Here is an 18,221-nt window from a genome sequence, read left to right on the forward strand (position 1 = left end):
ATCACTCCACGCACAAAGGAATGGCCGTGATGTGCTTTCAGGTAACACCGACTACGTGCCTTTGGGAGGAGGCTTTTGGAGGCACAGCTAGCTGATGCAAGCTCGTCCTCTCTGCTCTGGAGGCAATGCCTCCACAAACTCTGCTCTGTGTGTGTATCCCGCACACTGCCCCCAACGTCTGCAAAGCTCCTATCCCCCACGGGGACCTGAGAGTTTAGATTTTTTCCCTCCCCTTGAAGATTTCTGTTCATCAGCTCTGGAGTTCTGAGAGCAGAGAGGTTACTGAGGCAGGGGAGGGATCAGAGCCAGCAGAATAAAGATACTTTGGGCAAGGTGTGAATAAAGCAATACCCTCCCTGTGGTCAGTGGCATCAAAACCCTTAAAGTGCACGACAAGTCGTAGGGCTGGGATGGTTTGTGCATGAGAGCGATGGGTGGTTTGCATTGTGGTGCAATGCGATGACACTGTATTGAAATGCCGCTATGTATCACTTTTTGGGGGGGTCTTAAAAACTGGCATGTAGCCCACATGAGGCTTACAGAGAAGGCACTGCCTGACAGAACAGGGGTGATGTGTGATAGGGAACGGCCGTAGACAGAGCCTTAGGCTAGCTCCCCTGGAGGCCCAAAGAGCCTCATTCCAGCACATTTTGCAGGAGGGTAGGAGGCTGGGGACTCTGCTCCTCCTCAGAAAGTGATCTGGGCTGTCAGTGAGTGGCGAGCTGCAGGATGAGCACATGAGCCCAGTCTGCTTTACTTGCCGCTCATACAGTTGCTGCAGCTGGGAACTGCAATGGCCTAGCAGAGAAGAGGCAGGTCAGGGCGGGTTCACTTACCCACATCTTTCTATCCTCTCCATCAGCAGAAAACTTGCTCAAAGGCTCAATCCCATAGGTGCCCACTTCTCTTCAGATCTTCCTTCTGAGTCCACCCCCTCCAGGCCTCTGGGTGTCTGGGGTCCTGCAGCAGGGCCATTCCTGGCTGCTCACCAAACCCTTCTGCATGGTGTTGCCAGGCAGCCCAAAGGGGGAGGTATGCAGCTGCTCTGGGGCCCTACACCAACACTTCGCCATTTCAAAAGGAAACGCCAGCAACTCAGGTGTTTCTAGGCAAATCTCTGTTTCATTTAGAGGCACCATTTTCACCCCCAGTGTCACCCATCTTCCCCATGCCCCGCTTCCTGGGTCCCTTGCACACTGACAGTGGGTGCCCATACAGCAAACTTCTAGCCCTGGAGCATCCCTTATGAGGTCTAAGGACCTGTGCACCCATCTCAGATACACCTGAGTTGGGGAGGGCGTGTTACACGTGATGTCTCTCCCCAGCTTTTCTAGACTGAAACACAAGCAGCTTCCCCTCCCTTGGTGTTCACACCTCCAGATCAACTGTTGGTGGTAAGCCTCACCCTTGCTGACTGAGCTAACCTTGTTATCCCCACCCTTGCTCTGGCTTATTCATACCTGGCCCTGCAGATTTCCAAGACCAGCATCTGATGAAGTGAGTCTGTGCTCACGAAAGCTCATGCTCAAAACTTTTCTGTTAGTCTATAAGGTGCCACAGGACCCTTCGTTGCTGTTACAGATCCAGACTAACACGGCTACCCCTCCGATACAAGGGGCTAGTTACTCCTAATCCTCATTAACTCAATGTGGGGAAGCTTATTCCGCAGTAAGTGTTTGGCGTAAGACAATGGGAACCACATCACTCTGACTCCAGTGTGAGAGTGGTTAGACTTGGAGTTAGTCGGAATACCTAATCCAGAATAACTCCATGCAGTGAGTCCTTGAGAGCAGGGTTGTGCTGCTCAGAGACAACCCGCAACCTCTTCAGTAGGCCATGGACACGGACTGCTGAGAATTTTTCATCCAATGTCTTCCAGCACAAAGCAAAGTATCAGCCTCAGCTCATCCTGCCCAGCACAGGTGCTGAGCACAAGCACAGTGAGAGCCTTGCTCCCAGGGCCGTGCTCTGTGGTAGGCAGTGCCCTGAGTGAGACCTCTCTCGCTGCCTGCAGCAGAGCCAGAGAAGGGAGGAAGGCTCTGAGCCCCACTCCCCCGCCCAACCCCCGCGCTGAAGGGAAGGAAATGCATGGCCTGGCTGCTAATAGCCTGGACAGCAATAGACTGCAACTCAGTGTCTCGTACGGTGCTATTTCTGTAGCCACCCCTGCACAGAGCTGGTGGAAAAGCCACAGCCAGGTAACTGTGTGCAGCTCCTGGGGGGAGAGGCAGCCCGTGGGAATTCCCTTGGGGCACCGTTAACCTCACAGGCCTGCTCCCTTCAGACTCATTCAAGGATCAGAAATGAACGCCCCCCCCCCCACGCACATCAGTTCCGCAAGGATTGTGGTTCATCCGCAGGGCTGGAAACTGACTCACTGTCTCCCCTGTGTCCTGTTCCCCTTCCTTATCGCTCAGTCCCCAGCCCGCCACCACTGCCGCCCCCCCATGCCTATTGCTCTTCTTGCTCTTCTTTTCAGTTCCCTCTTTCTCTCCATCCCTCTCCACCCTTCCCTCCACGTTCATTCCTTGCTTTTGAGGCACTCTCTTGGGGCCGGTCCTTTTTGTGTGCCCGCAGCAGCACCAGCCGTGGGATTGGTGGAAGGGCAGGTAGCTGAGTATCAGCTCCTCTTTTTTTGTTTTACAAAAAACCCACTGCCTAAGTCTATCCCCATATTTTTACTGCTTCCACCTCTCTTTACATCTAGGCTCAGCCCTCAACAGTAATCCTGCCCCTGGCCTGGAGCAGGCCATTTCCCCTGCTGGGAAAGGGGGGAACTGGATTTCTGCCCCCCCACCCTCCACCCCTCTTGTCCCCTGAGCGGGGCCTCTGTGACATGCTGGAGAAACCATAAGAATTCTCAGTGTTGCTGTCACCCTGATTCAGCAAACATTTTAGTAATTTGGCGTAAATATTTCAAGATGCAGGTTCCATCTCATCTGCAAAAGAGAAAGATGCCAGCAGTGTACCAGTGGCTGTTCAGAAGAACCGGCAGCAGAGCATTCATAGCACCCTCCCCCTGTTAGTCAGGGGGAAGCTCCCAAGGCACTGGCGGGCGGCTGGCCTCCGGGAGGGGCAGAGTGAGCTCTGGCAGGGGATGCTTAGGAGGGAGACGTGCTGTTTTTTGATAAAGCCATAAAATGACGGCAGCAGAGGACATGTTGTCCTGGTGGCTTGCCCGCTCCGCTGGCTCTCGCTGGCTGCATCCCTCCCACAGTTCCAGACACTGCATCCCAGCCGCACATATGTGAAGGATTGCAAAGGGCTGGCAGCCACTTTGGGGACCCTGCACAATCAGGCCAGAGGCTCGCTGCGGAAGGGAACGCTTCTCCTGTGGCGGAGGAGTGGCCAGGAGATGGGGGAAGCGTTGCCGTGGACCCGATGCTGGAATATACAGCGCGCACTCAGGGCAGCAGAAACAGCCATAGCCCGGCAGGTACCCGGAGAGAGGCACACCCAGGTTTGCTGGGGTGGGGGCAGGGAGAGAGGGATGGTTATTTTACCCAGTCTGCCAATATATCCCTCACCAAAAGCCAGGCCGGCCCTGGCCCTGCGTGGCGGGAGGCACTGCTCAGCTGTGCGCATGGTGGGTGTCTCAGCAGTAACGGATGGAGGCAATGGGACGTGAGTGGACTGTACATAACAAGGACATGCCGCTGGCTCAAAAGGCAGAGACAGGCTGGGAAGCGCAGGGCACAGCTCTACCCATCCAGTGACAACGACCATGCACCTGGGTCTCTCTCCAGCTGCAGGGACAGCAGCGCAATACAACATGGATGTCCCGCCTCTTTTCTAGTGCTCCCCCTGTCCCCCAGCACTCTGCGAGCAGGGAGGGGGCCTAGCTAGGGCTGTGATTAAACTCTTGGTAGGGAGCGGCGCTAGGGACTGCGGCGCATAGGCCAGTCTGAGTCGGCATAGACATGACCAGACCTGCTGCTGATGGAAGCTGGGCACCAACCATCCTCCTGCTTCCCTGCAGGGCCCAGGCGGGTCTGGAGCAGGAGTTGCAAAGTTACTGCAGAGTTCTGCATTGCTGTGGCGCTGTCTCAGCACTCTGCAGGCTGGACAGGGAGCCACTGGGGCTAACAGTAGCCGGGCAACAGCTGAGAAGCTAATAAACCCAGTAACAAGACTAGCACCACCCTTGTGGGGCTGTGTTCGGCAGCAGGATGGTTCAGGAGACCCTGCCTACCACTGGGCAGGCGTGTGTCCGATGCTCTGCAGTGATACCTCCATGGACTTTCACATGCACCAGAAGGGCCGTGAACTCACCACCACCAGCCTTCTACTCCCTCCCAGAGCTCAGGCACGAGGCCAGTGGGGCACTCGCTAGGAGCTGGAAATGCCAGGGCTGGGCTACCTGCCCTCAGCTTGCCCTGCTGCCAGATACCCAGCGGCTGTCTAATGCGGTAAGTAAACTGCATTTTCCATAGGGCAGAATTTCCCCATCTGCACCAGCAGATCAAATGCACGTTTTCTGGAAGTGGTTGGACTCCATCACTTCACTTCCACCCTAAGAGTGGCCAGATGGGGCCACACGGGTCTATCTTGTACAGCAACCTGCCCAGTACTGGCCACCTTGGAGGAAGGAACTTGCCATGGGCAGCTGTGGGATCACTGCTCCCCGGGGTGACCCCGAGCAGACAGAGATGGGTTTATCCCTAAAGCAGGAAGGTTTCTATCTCTTCAGAAACTCTGATTTTACGATTTACTATTTTTACTATTTATTTCCAGTCCATTTTTAAAGCCTATTAAATTTTGATGTCAGATATTTGTTGTGGCACAGAGTTCCAGGGGATAATTTGTGCACTGCACAAAACAGTATTTCCTTTGCTCAATTTTGAATTTGCCAGTTTTAATTTAATTGAATCACAGAATCTTAGACTCCTAGGACTGGAAGGGACCTCAGGAGGTCATTGAGTCCAGCCCCCTGCCCAAAGCAGGATCAACCCCAACTAAATCATTCCAGCCAGGACTTTGTCAAGCCAGAACTTAAAAACCTCCAGGGATGGAGATTCCACCACCTCTCTCAGTAACACATTCCAGTGCTTCACCACCCTCCTGGTGAAATAATTTTTCCCAATAGCCAACCTATACCTCCCCCTCTGTAACTTCAGAGCATTGCTCCTTGTTCTGCCATCTGACACCACTGAGAACAGTTTCTCACCCTCATCTATAGAGCCCACCTTCAGGAAGCCGAAGGCTGCTATCAAATCGCCCCTCATTCTCCTCTTCTGCAAACTAAATAAGCTCAAATCTCTCAGCCTCTCCTCATAGGGCATGTGTTTCAGCCCCTAATTTTTTTGGCTGCCCTCCGCTGGACCCTCTCCAATGCATCCACATCTTTTTTACAGTGGGGGGCCCAGAACTGGACACAGTACTCTAGATGTGGCCTTAACAGTGCCAAAAAAGGGGAAAAACAACTTCTCTAGATCTGCTGGAAATGCTTCTCCAAATGCACTGCAATGTGCTGTTAGCCTGCTTGGCTACAAGGGTGCACTGTTGACTCAAATCAGCCTCTCATCCACTGTAATCCCCAGGTCCTTTTCTGCTGCACTGCTACTTAGCCAGTCGGTCCCCAGCCTGTAACAATGCTTGGGATTCTTCTGTCCCAAGTGCAGGACTCTGCACTTCTCCTTGTTGAACCACATCAGATTTCTTCTGGCTCAGTCCTCCAGTTTGTCCAATTTGTCTCCACTTGCCATCTGGCCACAATCTCCTTGTCCCAGTCAGAGCTGCTTCCCATTCACTTGTGGGTACAGGCTTGTAGCTGCTAACAGCCCGAATTCCACCTCAGGTGAATGGCAGCTGGACACCACAGCAGCATTGTACTGCCCCATCAGTGAGACAAGATTGGAAGCCTGCAGTCTGACATACACACAGAGCCAGGGGGCCAGCAGACTGGGTGAATCACCTTCCCAGCAAAGCTCTCATGTCCCTAGGTGCCTGTTCGCTCGTTAGCCGGGAATCCCAGGGGAGGTGTCTGAAAAGGCTGGATTGTCAGAGAGCAGCTGGAGGACCAGGAATAAGATGAGGCATTCAGGAAGATGAGAGAGCAGGAATGTGTCCTTTAGTCGAGACAGTGTTCTGCAAGTCTGAAACCAAGCAGCTCACAGCGAGCCTCTGAGCGGGTAAAGATGATGCAAGCTGCTATGAGCCCTTGCTGGATGCTTTGGGCCAAATCCTTGAAGGTGCTGAATCCAATTACATTTGAAATTCCCAGCACCCCACAGGGCACTAGTCAAGCAAGTTTGGAGAGCAGTAGCAGGCACTTCTCCCTGGCTGCCCTGTTCTGCTAGGGAGCCCTGTCACCACCAGCAGCAGCAGCAGCAGCAGCAGCAGGGGATCAGACCCCAAGGGCCTGATGCTGCTAGGCCTTGCACCTTGTGATGTGGTGGTGTTTGAAATGCACAGTCATATTGCCTGAGTGTAAGGCAGTGAGAATCACACCCTCAGACACATTCCAGGATCAACTCAGTCACCAGAGGCTCAGGCACTAAGACCCTACTTTAATCTTAACACTAGTTATTGCCATGTAATGCTGGTACATGGCTGCTCTCCCCACTTACCAGGATAAAGGGAGTGCCTGTGACATTTTGGACCACAACCTGTGGAGAAGGAAACCTCTATGAGCAGGTAAATTGGGGAAGGACACTTAGGCTGAGGTTTACAGTGTGTTATTGTCTGAAGGTCAGAAAATGTGGAAATGGAAGAGGTGCTTAATGACTTCTTGGTTTTGGTTTTCACCAAGAAGATTAGTGGTGACTGGACACCTGGCATAGTGAAAATTACTTTAAAAAGTGAGATGTCTTCAAATCACCAGGGCCTGATAAAGTGCATCCTGAATACTCAAGGAGCTGAAAGGAGATATCTGAGACATTGACTATCATCTTTGAACAGTCATGGAAGATGGGAGAAATTCCAGAAGGCTGGAAAAGAGCAATTATAGTGCCCATCTATAAAAAGGAAAATCAGGACAACCCGGGAAACTACAGACCAGTCAGCTCAACTTTTAGTCCAAGAAAGATAACAGAACAAATAATTAAATAATCCATTTTCAAAGATCTGGAAGATAGTAAAGTGATAAGGAATAGCATAGGTTTTTAAAGAACAAATCATGCCAGACCAACCTGATAGATCTCTCTGATAGGATAACAAGTCTTAAGGGTAAGGGGGAAGTGATAGATGTGGTATACTTAGATTTTAGCAAAGCATTTGATACAGTCTTGCATCAACTTCTTATGAATAAACTAGGGAAATGCAACCTAGCTGAGGATACTATAACGTGGGTTCCTAACTGGTTGGGCAATCATTCCCAAAGAGTAGTTATCAATGGTTCATCGTCATGCTGAAAGGGTATAATAACTGGGATTCCACAGGCAACTGTTTTGGGACCGGCTCTGTTCCGTATTTTCTTCAATGATTTAGATAATGGCATAGAAATCACACTTATAAAGTTTGCAGATGATACCAAGCTGGGTAGGGTTGCAAGTGCTTTAGAAGATAGGGCTATAATTCAAAAACGAGTGGGACAAACTGGACAAATGGTCTGAGGTAAACAGGATGAAATTCAATAAGGACAAATACAAAGTACTGCACTTAGGAAAGAACAATCAGTTTCGCACATACAACATGGGAAAGAACCATCTAGGAAGGTGTACCACAGAGAGAGATCTAGGGGTCATAGTGGACCACAAGCTAAATATGGCTTTACTGTGTGACACTGCTGGAAAAAAAGCAAACACCATTCTGTGATGCATTTGCAGGAGTGTTGTAAGGAAGATATGAGAAGTAATTCTTCCACTGTACTTTGTGCTGATTAGGCCTCAAATGGAGTATTGTCTCCAGCTGTGGGTGCCACATTTCAGGAAAAGTGTGGACAAACTGGAGAAGGTCCAGAGAAGAGCAACAAAAATTATTAAAAGTCTAAAAAGCCTGAGCTATGAGGGAAGACTAAAAGCGCTGGGTTTGCTTAGTTTGGAAAAGAGAAGACTGAGAAGTGACATGATAACAGCTTTCAAATATTTGAAAGCTAAAAAGGAGGAGGGAGAAAAACTGTTCTCCTTAATCTCTGAGGATAGGACAAGAAGCAATGGGCTTAAACGGCAGCAAGACAGGTTTAGGTTGGACATTAGGAAGAAACCTTTTTAACTATTAGAGTGGTTTCAACATTAGGAAGAAACCTTTGTAACTATCAGAGGTGGTTAAGCACTGGAATAAATTACCTTGGGAGGTTGTGATATCTCCATCATTGGCAATATTTAAGCGTAAGTTAGACTAACACCTGTCAAATATAGTCTAGATGGTGCTTGGTTCTGCTGTGAACACAGGGGACTGGACTCGATGACCTCTCAAGGTTCTGTCCACTTTTAGTATTCTATGATTCTGTGATTCCTGGCCACAGAATCTAGGCCTTAGCAGGAAAGGAGGCCCTCAGAGAAGGTGTTCAGCATCACATCCCATGTGCTAACTTGGAAACAATTTGTGAGACAGCGCTGGGTTTATCATCTGAACAGCCATCAATTCCTGGTCAAATCTTTCCACTTTCCTGAATGGGACTGTCCATAAATGGCATGATGCATTGTGGGGTGGCTGGGTGAGTCCTGGATTCGGCATGTTTTTTTTCAGCGCTACAAGGGTTGTGGGGAGGGTTTTGAAATTCACTACAAAATTATTTTACGATTTACAAACAGCCCCGTTTGCAGAGTGACTGTGCTCTGCAGACAAGTTTTCCTGCTGTGGGTGTTGGTGGAGAATGTAGCAGAGTAACTTAAGCAAAATTAGTGAGGGGAAGATTTGGAAGTAGTTTAGAAGAGGAAAGCAGCCTACTAGGGAACAGAAACAATCCCAAGGGGCTTAGCAGGCCACAGCTCAGTACCACAGTGTCCCTTAAAGCTTAACCAGGGCTAGCTGAGAATTGTGAAGCCTAGCAAGACTGTCGGTCAGGGAAATATGGAGTGCACCTCTGGAGGCCAGCTGGTACAACAGCATAAGCTAAGTAACCGAGCATGTGACTGAACTGACTTTCCGCCAGGCAGTCTATGTTCTACTACTGATGCCTACGTAATGATGACATGAAGGAATGGGTAGATCATCAGCTCTTTGAGGCATGCCCTATCTCCTGATGTCTTTGTGCCCCATGTAGCACAATGGAGGCCTGATTCTTGACTGGGCCAGAGGCATTACAGTGATAAAACTAGTAACAATGACGTGCTCCCGGGCAGTAAAAGGCCAACTGCACAAAGAGTTGCACAGAGTGAAAAAAACCAGCAACAATCTGACTGCTGGTGGTAAATTTAAAATCAGGTGAAAGGGCTAAATTTGCTGATTGAGCAGCCTGTTGCTGACGGTTTGCATACTTCTGCTCGCTCCTCTGTAGTCTTTGCTTTATTGTACCAATTTTGCATCTGGATAAACTGAGGCACAGAGCGGTCCAATCACTGTCCCATGAGTGAGCAGCATAGTTACGGAAAGAACCCAGGACTCATGGCTCCAAGTGCTCTGATGAGATCCCTCCACAACATTCTCACCCAAGAGACCTTCAGACAATGACAAACAAGAATGGAAAAAAGCAGTATTGGCTCACAGGGATTATAGGCAGTGAATTCCACACACACCACTTGCTGAGGCCTGTTAAAGGATACTGTAGTCTCTTCAAATACCAACACTCACAGATGACTTCTTAGACTATGTCCAGTCTCTCGGTGTTGTAATAATGATTAGAATCACAGATACTTTATTTCATGCTGGGCTCAGAGTGTCAAAGGTTCAATAGTACATTCATTTTCAGGGCTTTACAAATTGACTTGACACTTGAAGGAGCCCTGGAAAAGAAACTAGATGCCAGTGCCAGGTGAGAATGTTCAATTGTACTTAGCAAGCCTTTGCAGGCAAGCAAGCAACCTCTGATGTGAAATTACATTGATGCAAGAAATGAAAGGCCCATTTTCATATCCAAAGTCCAGCTAATAAATACAGAAAAATACACCTCTTCCAAAGAGAAAATAGCTCCTGGGTAACGTATGGGGAGGCTTTCAGCAGTCTGCAGTTCCACATTGAAGTTAAGTGCCAAAACAGCACTGAATAGTTGAGAAGAAGGGCATTTAGTAATAAGCAGTCATTTCTTTTCAGGTGCTGTAATTTATTTTGGCATAACACACACAATGCAGAGGAAAATAAATCCATACTAGCGAATTAAATTATCTAAACTATCCCCCCAAAACACAGCTGGGAGCCTGAGCAAGTATTACTCTGGATGAAAATAGAGATTACAGGACAAAGGTGATTCGGGGCTTGCCTACACGGGATTTAATCTGGAATAACTACTGCTGATTAACTCCATGTATGGACATATTTATTCTGTACTAATGGTGCCTCCCTATTCCACCTTAACCTGCTTTATTAAGCTAATTCAGAATAGAGCATGCTTAACGTGGAATAAGAACATCTGTGCATGGAGATAAACAGGAGTAGCAAATTGGCTGTAATTCACAGCTTCCCCCTATTCAGATTCATTCTCATGTGTACACAAATTCTAAAGCAAGGTGATTCTCTGATCACAGAAATAGCACCAGCCGGCTGTGGTTGCACAGGTGAGTTCCAGGGCAATGGCAAGTGAGGAGTGTCAGGCAGGTACAGGTTAGTGACCACTTTCCTGAGTAAGACAAATGAAGTTGTCCTCTAAACATGGGCTCCTGTCTGTGCAGGGTTTGGCCTGGTCTATGCCATGGACTGAGCAAACATCAACATTCACTCACATTTACAGAGCACTTCAGATTATGCACGTTGGATTCAGGCACATTATGCATAAAATCGATGTCAACGGTTAATGTAGACACAAGTGCTAATCTGCATTAGGCCTAAATTTGCTTTGGTAGCATCTCCATCATCCCTAGGGCAGTGGTGCGATGGCTTTACCTGCACTAGTCTGCGATAAGCTACAGAACGTAGAGGGTGTGACTCAGTTCATCTCTGGAGAGTCAAACTCCTGGTGAGGACCGGGGGCTGCTCCAGCACACAAGAGCAGGTTGGGAACTGTTTCCTGGCTGAGGCTCCAGTTGTTCCCAGTGCCTGTTACTGATCCCACAGCCCTATCTGTATTGGGGGGCACCCTTTGCTCATGAGCAGGCCTCCTCACACACCACGTCCCTTACCAGTGCAGTCTGAGGACGACCTTTTCCCTTGCTCAGGGAGTGGACTCTCGTCAGATTCTGTGGTGGAGTGCCTGAGGGCACACGTTTCGCTGGGCCCTGCTTTGCCCCATGTACCTCACAGCCCACTGCCCTTGGTTACCAGCAATGCTCATTTCCCTCCTGTATATTCAGTAAAGTCAAGGAGGGTCTCCTCAGGTTTTACAAACCCCTTTGCCAAGGGTGCCATTTTGGGGGGTCAGCATCCCTGCGCACCAGGACACTGCATGTTCTTCTTCCCATTCTCCTGACCGCAGGGAGTGAGGGGAAAGTACATGGCTTGTGTGCATGCCTCTTGCTCCTGGCTGGTGAAGGGTGGGGGCAGAGGAGTGATTCACTCACTCTATGTATTTTTCCCTCACTCCCTGACAGTCGGGCACAAGAAGGAGAGCAAGCAGCACCCCCATACACACAGCTGCTGCCTCCCCAGCCCTCCCAGAATGGGCGCCTTTGTCCTTTGCTCCTGTGACTGTCACTTGCTGAGATGGGAAGCACCAGCTTTGAAGGCTGGGTCTTTTCAAATCTAGCTGGGTATGGGCTAGGGCCAAATTTTCTGTCCAGTTGAGGAGTACCCTCCAGGTTGGCCAAAGAGCAAAAATCAGGGCAGCAGAGCTCAGATTATTTTGCTCCCCAAAGGCAGGAGGGTGAACCAATGCTTCAGGCTGTCTTGTGGTGTCAGTGCCAGCTCCTGACCCACCTGGGTTTGCCCCCAAGATAGACCTTCCCCTCTAGCCCTGCTCCCAACAGGCCATTCGCAGGGCTGACCCAGAGACAACGCCCAGACCTAGCCGACAGTTTGTCCCAGCTGAAGGTGATTCAATAATGCAGGGAGCAGGAGGAAATACCCTATTGCACAAATGAAATTTTTCTATGATACTGGGAATGGGTTTCGACACCTTAATGGGGCCATTTCCAAGTCAATACATTTAGCGTCAGCAACACAAAGCTCAAATTAATCTGGAATCAGCATGCAAGTGATCTTCTGCGCACGAATGGCCAAATGCCATCAAAGTGATTAGTTATTATCCAGGGTGGAAATAAAATGATTCATCGGGATGCAGTTGGCTGCTGTTTGACATCCTGCCATTGATTTGATCTGTATAACAAGTGTTTAACGAGCACTGGGACTTGACATACCTAAGCTGCCATTTTCACATCCCCTGTACATCGTGCATTCTGGCTGTCTGCATAGAAACCCGACCCTTCCCAAGTCCTCCTTGGTCAGCGCAGGAGCTGGTTCCCTCGTTGCCGGAAGCACACTGCAAGCACAGATGACTGATGAAATGATGTAACAGGAGGCTTGGCAACCTCCGTCTCAGAAGTGGTAAGTTCGACTTTGTTTCCATGAGGAGCTGAGGCGGGATGGGGGTGGGGAGAAGCACAGACATCCACCTGAGCAAAATGCCGCGCCGTTGCTGGGAAGGGTTTATTTTGACTGCAGATACACCGCATGGAGTTGGCCAGCAGCTCGTTCCAAAATTACCAGCTAAAAGAAATAAAGCAGTAGCCTTGGGTAGGAGACAAGATGACCCCCAGGCCAGTGGACAACCATCCAAAACCACAGGGAAAATCCACAGCATGGGGCCACTATGCCGAACCACAACGAGAATTGAAACAGAGGCTACTGAACAGCACTGCAGGAGGAATCTACTACAGAGGCCGCCAGCCAGTACAACAGGGAGCATCTGCGGTAAGGGGCAACCAGCTGGGCTCCAGGGTGAGACAGGGACAGTGGCTACCAGTCTGTACCAGAAGAGGGATCTGAACTAGAGACCCACCAGACAGGACCCCTGGGTACGGGCAGGTAATGGCAGAACACGGCGCGAGTATATCATATTGGGAAGTGAAGCACAGGAGGTGCTCAAGTGCCATATTGGCCTTGTCTGCCCCAGTTCTCTTGTAATGTTCCACCTTTGCACAGCCAGTGGTGGAGCTCCACATGGCTGAGCAACGGTGGTAGACCGTTGCCGGCAGGTTTTCCGGGAGTTTTACAGTCACGTCATCCAGCCTGCTGCTGCGTAGGCTCTCGGGGTTATGCCCCAGCACTACCACCTATTGCTGAAGGTGGGGAGCAGGCACTGGTGCCAGTGTGAAGGGGGAAGATGTGCAGGAGAAAGGCTTGCGTAGATGCAGCCAGTGAAGAGCTGCAAAAGAAGGCTTGTGACATTAGTTATCTACAGCCCCCGTCCCTCGCCCACAAACCAGAGCAAAATGTTCCACGGAGGTTTTGCTGAAAGGGCTCAGACTTGCAGGCTCTGCAAGAAGTGTGAGCAATGTCTGCAGATGTACTGGAACTTGCATGGGGCAGAATTTCTGTGGGAGGGGAGCTGAGTCGCCAGGTTTGTGAAATCCACCTCCGTGCTCAACCTTCTGATTTTGCACCAGGCACTGCGTCCAGCGGAGGGGCTGGCTTGAAACGACAGGATCAAAGTAAACTCCAGTAAAAGTACACCTCTACCTCAAAAAGAAACTCTGTAATAGGACATCGTAGGACCCCGCAACCACTCCCATGGTGCCCAGACCTATTGCGCTCAGTTTAAAAGGCTTAGCTCCATGCTGGCATCTGAGAGGCAAGCTGGGCTCTTTACATCTCATCAGTAGTAACAGAAGTGAAGCCCCACTGCTGCCAGACAATGTCACCAGAGACACCTGCCCACACCCACTCTCTCCAGGCACAGAACGGAGGTGACAAAGGGGACCACAGCATTGCTCTGGTGTAAACTGAGGGTATAATTGGGGATGCAGAATCTTCATTGCAGGCAATGACCAGCGACAGCAGAAAAGCCCGGTCTGACTCCAAGCCCAGGCAGAGTCTGTGGGGCTGGGCATTGGAAACAACACGTTTTTTTACCTGCAAACTGAGAAAATCAGCCTTGGCATCACTGAGACTCGGTGAATGTTGGAATCATAATGTCAGATTTATGGGGTTACATTTCAGGGAGTTCCCGCTCTCCACGGTCCCCAGTCCAGGCTTTCTCCACCCAGGGTTCCAAGGCACACTGGAAAAGAACAACCTGCCATACCTCAGCAGAGCAGGGCGAACAGACTCTGCCCCGGGAATTGGGATGTCCTCAAGTGGCTACTGTCTAGTACATTCAAAGGCACCTAGCTCCAAATGCGACAGAAAAGGGATGCAAACACACATCCGCACAATGCACCCGCTGAGATGTGACCAGCTCTGGCTTTCAGTGATCCTTTCTCCATCTCACTGGGTAGCTGAGTGACTGAGGAGGGAGACCAAAGAAGACACTATACCTCATCAGCAAGGAGCTGTAGGGTTTGAAAAGTCCAGATGTGGCCCTGATCCTGTGCACTTGCCTGAGAGTGGGGGCCTTTCTCTGGCTGGGAGAGTACACAGTGTAGTGATTTTGTAGACTTTAATGTCAGGCCATGATGCATCACCCAGCAGAGCATCATACAAGACTCATAAATCACAATCTCCCAGGAACTTGTGAATGTCAGACACTCGCGTTCACTGATGTGGTATCCAGGATATTTTGCCATGTCTCCCATTGCCATCTCCTTCCCCAAATAGCCTGATTCTAAAGTATTATTCAGAACTTGGAGTGTTGCCATAGCCCAGGAGACAGCTGAGAAAACAGAGAAAACATGTCCCCAAGCGCAAAGGAATATGAAGCCGCGCTTTCAGAGGTTCTGTTCAAACCAGAGGCAGAAGCTGCTTTCTTGATCTCAAAATAAATAGGTCAAGATTAACAGGGGTGAGGTATCAGAGGGGTAGCTGAGTTAGTCTGTATCTTCAAAAACAACAAGAAGTCCTGTCACTCCTTATAGACTCACAGATATTTTGGAGCATAAGCTTTTGTGGGCAAAGACCTGTTTTGTCAGATGGGTTTGGTAGTGCAATCAGCTCACCCACTGGAAATCAGCCATGATGAAGTCTCAGCATGAAGCTGTTTTTCAACACAGTAAAATTGTATCAGACACTTCCCATTTTGGAAGCAAAGCTCTCAGTTACAGCATGCTGCCAGACCCAGGCTCTTCTGCCTACAGGTATTCTGACTTTAAGCATTGATGGGAAATTTTCAAACAAGAGTGCAGCAAAGCAGACATGCCTGGAAGGATTTTCAAAAGCTCCTAAGTGACTTGAGCACACAAAACACAGCAAATGTTCCTAAGTCAGATTTACTTGTTGCGTCTCCCCCCCTAAAAAACAAAACAAAACAGAACAAAACCAAACCCTGTATTCAGAACACAAACACACAATTATGGCTGCAAATAGATATCACACAGACACTTTTGTGTCCACTTACTGATGTAAGCAAGCAACTAGGGCAGTTTGCATGTGCAATCAGTGCATGCAGTTTTCAGACACCTCAGTGGTGTGCAAACGTGAACGTTTTCTCTGAAAAGCGAAACGCAGTGAAATACCATTTAAATGTGATATAAACTTGTAAACTGTTTCAAATGAATCCCAAAGGCCAAGGCAAATGGATAGAGAATGCTGAGATAATTGACTCCATACACAACTGAGGGAGGCAATTTTCTTGAAGCAGCAAAAGCCACTTTGAGAAGTACTTTCCCATCTCCGGGACTATTGGCATAGTTTACATTTAGATGACCTATTCTCCCACCTGCCTATTGATGGAGAACATTCAGTGTGGAAAGCCAAGAGCAGCTGTGTTTAATCACTCACTTGCACACCTGAGGAAGAATAGATCCCCCTGAGCCACTTCATTTAAAAAAGTCAGATAGATTTTATTTTACACATAGCAGTAATGGAACAATATTGTACAATCAGTCGATTAAAGATCACCTAAAATGTCTGGGAGGGAGGAGAAAGCTGCCAGGCCCCTCCAGGGATCCCAGTAGTTAGTCCCACGTGTTCCAGACATGCCATTCTGTGCTGTGCACCCCAGCCTGAGTTCACATCCCACACACACATCATCTCAGCCTAAACACATGTCCCATCACGCTCAGTGTGAGCTCAGGCCCTACCAGGACATGACATAACATTGAGCTTCCATTTCTGGGAAAGGCCTCACGTGTCCCTTCTTTGGTCCCTTTCAGCCCCCAGCCTCCCGGCAGGTCAGTGGTGTGTCCGTCGGCTTCCTGCCGGCCAGTGCTCCACCCAGGATGGAAGTTCATTACACGCCCCAGGGGTGCTTCCTCAGCCTCAAGAAACTTTATTTAAATACACACAGACATACACGGACAATATACAGATATTTGGTTCTTCTCAGAAAGTTCTACAGGACTGACACCGCGGTGGACGACTCACATGGAGAACTTTAAAAAGTGCAGCAAATGTATGAAAAATAAAACTCTTTCAGAAAATCAACGGTGGTCATCCACGGAAACAGCACGGATGTGTGTTCAACCCAGCGGGCTCACGGACACAGCTCCACATAGAGTACATTGGCTCTGGATTAGCATCTCCACATACATTGTGTCTATATAAATATGCAACGGCCTCATAAGTCAGCAAGGAACAAAATCATAGTAGTACTGAGGTGGCACAGCCTCAGGCTCTCCGTGCGGTGCTCCACCATCCTGGCACTAATGTGACTTTGTTAAACTACGGGATGTAAACAGAGAAGCCATCCACTGTAGAACACCCCCCACCCCTCCCCCGCCACACATAGGCACCAATGTGAGAAAAGAAAAATTGATTTTGGGGTTCTGGTGACAAGTTACTCAACACCAGCACCTGCAGCTTTGTTATCACCAGAATGCCTGCACAGGATTATATGTTTGCTTATCTAATATAGCTACAACTAGCTTTCAACACATCTTGTATATACAGTCCATAGACACAGAACATACACAGCACACACGAGGTATATTTATGGGTGTTCAGGTTTGTACAGTATAGCACAGATTATGTGAACACACAGAACGTATACGTGGACCTGTAAGAAATCATTTTATAAAATATCTGTATTACCAAACAAAGAAATCCCCAATAAATAAAACAAAAGGGCACAACCTGGAAATCAGTCGGATAAGCAAAAACCCTCCCCTCCCCCGCTTGAAATGGCACTGCCTACTCATTTGGTGGCATTACAGACCTTCCTGTTCCCTTGAGAAAAGCAACAGCAGCCGCTTGCATCCATGCCCCCAGAAAACACAAAGCAACACAAGTTGTTGGACTGCAAACTCAGAGTGGTGTCTGTAGTCCCTAATTCTGCCTCTCTCGTAAGACTCTGCTGTGGCACAATATCTAACCTGCAACAAGATGTGCTAGAATAAATCTACTGACTCCAGTCCAGGACTGTTACCTCCTAGCACTTAGAACCCAGTTTCTGAGTTGCAGCTTTTTATTTAAAACAATCTTTTTATTTAGCAAAAAATTGTTTCCACTGTACCCTTCGTGTGTCCTCTTCCTAACGTGACAAATCCAGAGGAGATGAAATTATGGAGATCTGGCCCTCCACTTCGATAAATGTCCTTCCCATAGTGACCTGTCAAGGCAAAAGGCAACAAGCAAGGCATTACTCAACATAGCCTATGCATCTGCCTCAGCCCCACTCAATGTGAGCCAAGCCCCCACCCAGCAGTGAGACAACAAAAGGCGCGGGAGGAGGTGAGAGACATCAATTCAGAGGGCAGGAATATCTAAACACAGCACAAACTGAATGTGATCTGCGGAGGAAGAAAACGGTGCCTTCAGCTGCCAGGTTCACAAATGCTTAGGAACTACTGATAGGAGTGGTAGCTCAGGGTAATGATGGGGAGAGGAACAGCAGGGCCCTGTGGACTGATGGGGAGTCCAGAGGGCCGGGGGCAGGCAGCAGTAGCCAAGGGCACCAGCTTGAGAGGTAGGGTTCAGTGGGGCACAGCACTTTTCTTTTTTGTCTGCATTTTCATCAAGCTACACCATGACGGACAGTCTTCCAGGGCCTAAGTCAGGCAAATATTTTCCTGCGTAAATAGGGATAGAAGCGAAATATCCATATGTGTTGTAACATATAACTGATGGCTGTGTTCTCTCCATCACCTTGGAGAAGCTGCTGGAGTCAGAGACCAAGCAGTGAATGAGTACGAAATGGCACAGCCAGCTTGGAAGATTAA

At 49.1% G+C, this 18,221-nt stretch overlaps 1 protein-coding gene across 1 annotated transcript in view; it reads right to left on the reverse strand.

The window, feature by feature from the left end:
• SHISA6 (shisa family member 6) overlaps nucleotides 1-18,221 on the reverse strand; it is a 201,838-nt gene that overhangs the window by 140,374 nt on the left and 43,243 nt on the right. Inside the window, exon 3 of the mRNA XM_075015000.1 lies at nucleotides 17,516-17,611. Within this exon, the coding sequence (XP_074871101.1) occupies nucleotides 17,516-17,611 (96 nt within the window). The remainder of the gene's footprint in view (nucleotides 1-17,515; nucleotides 17,612-18,221) is intronic.

The sequence above is a fragment of the Carettochelys insculpta genome, chromosome 20 (genome assembly GCF_033958435.1).
Source record: "Carettochelys insculpta isolate YL-2023 chromosome 20, ASM3395843v1, whole genome shotgun sequence".
Lineage (NCBI taxonomy): Eukaryota > Metazoa > Chordata > Testudines > Carettochelyidae > Carettochelys > Carettochelys insculpta.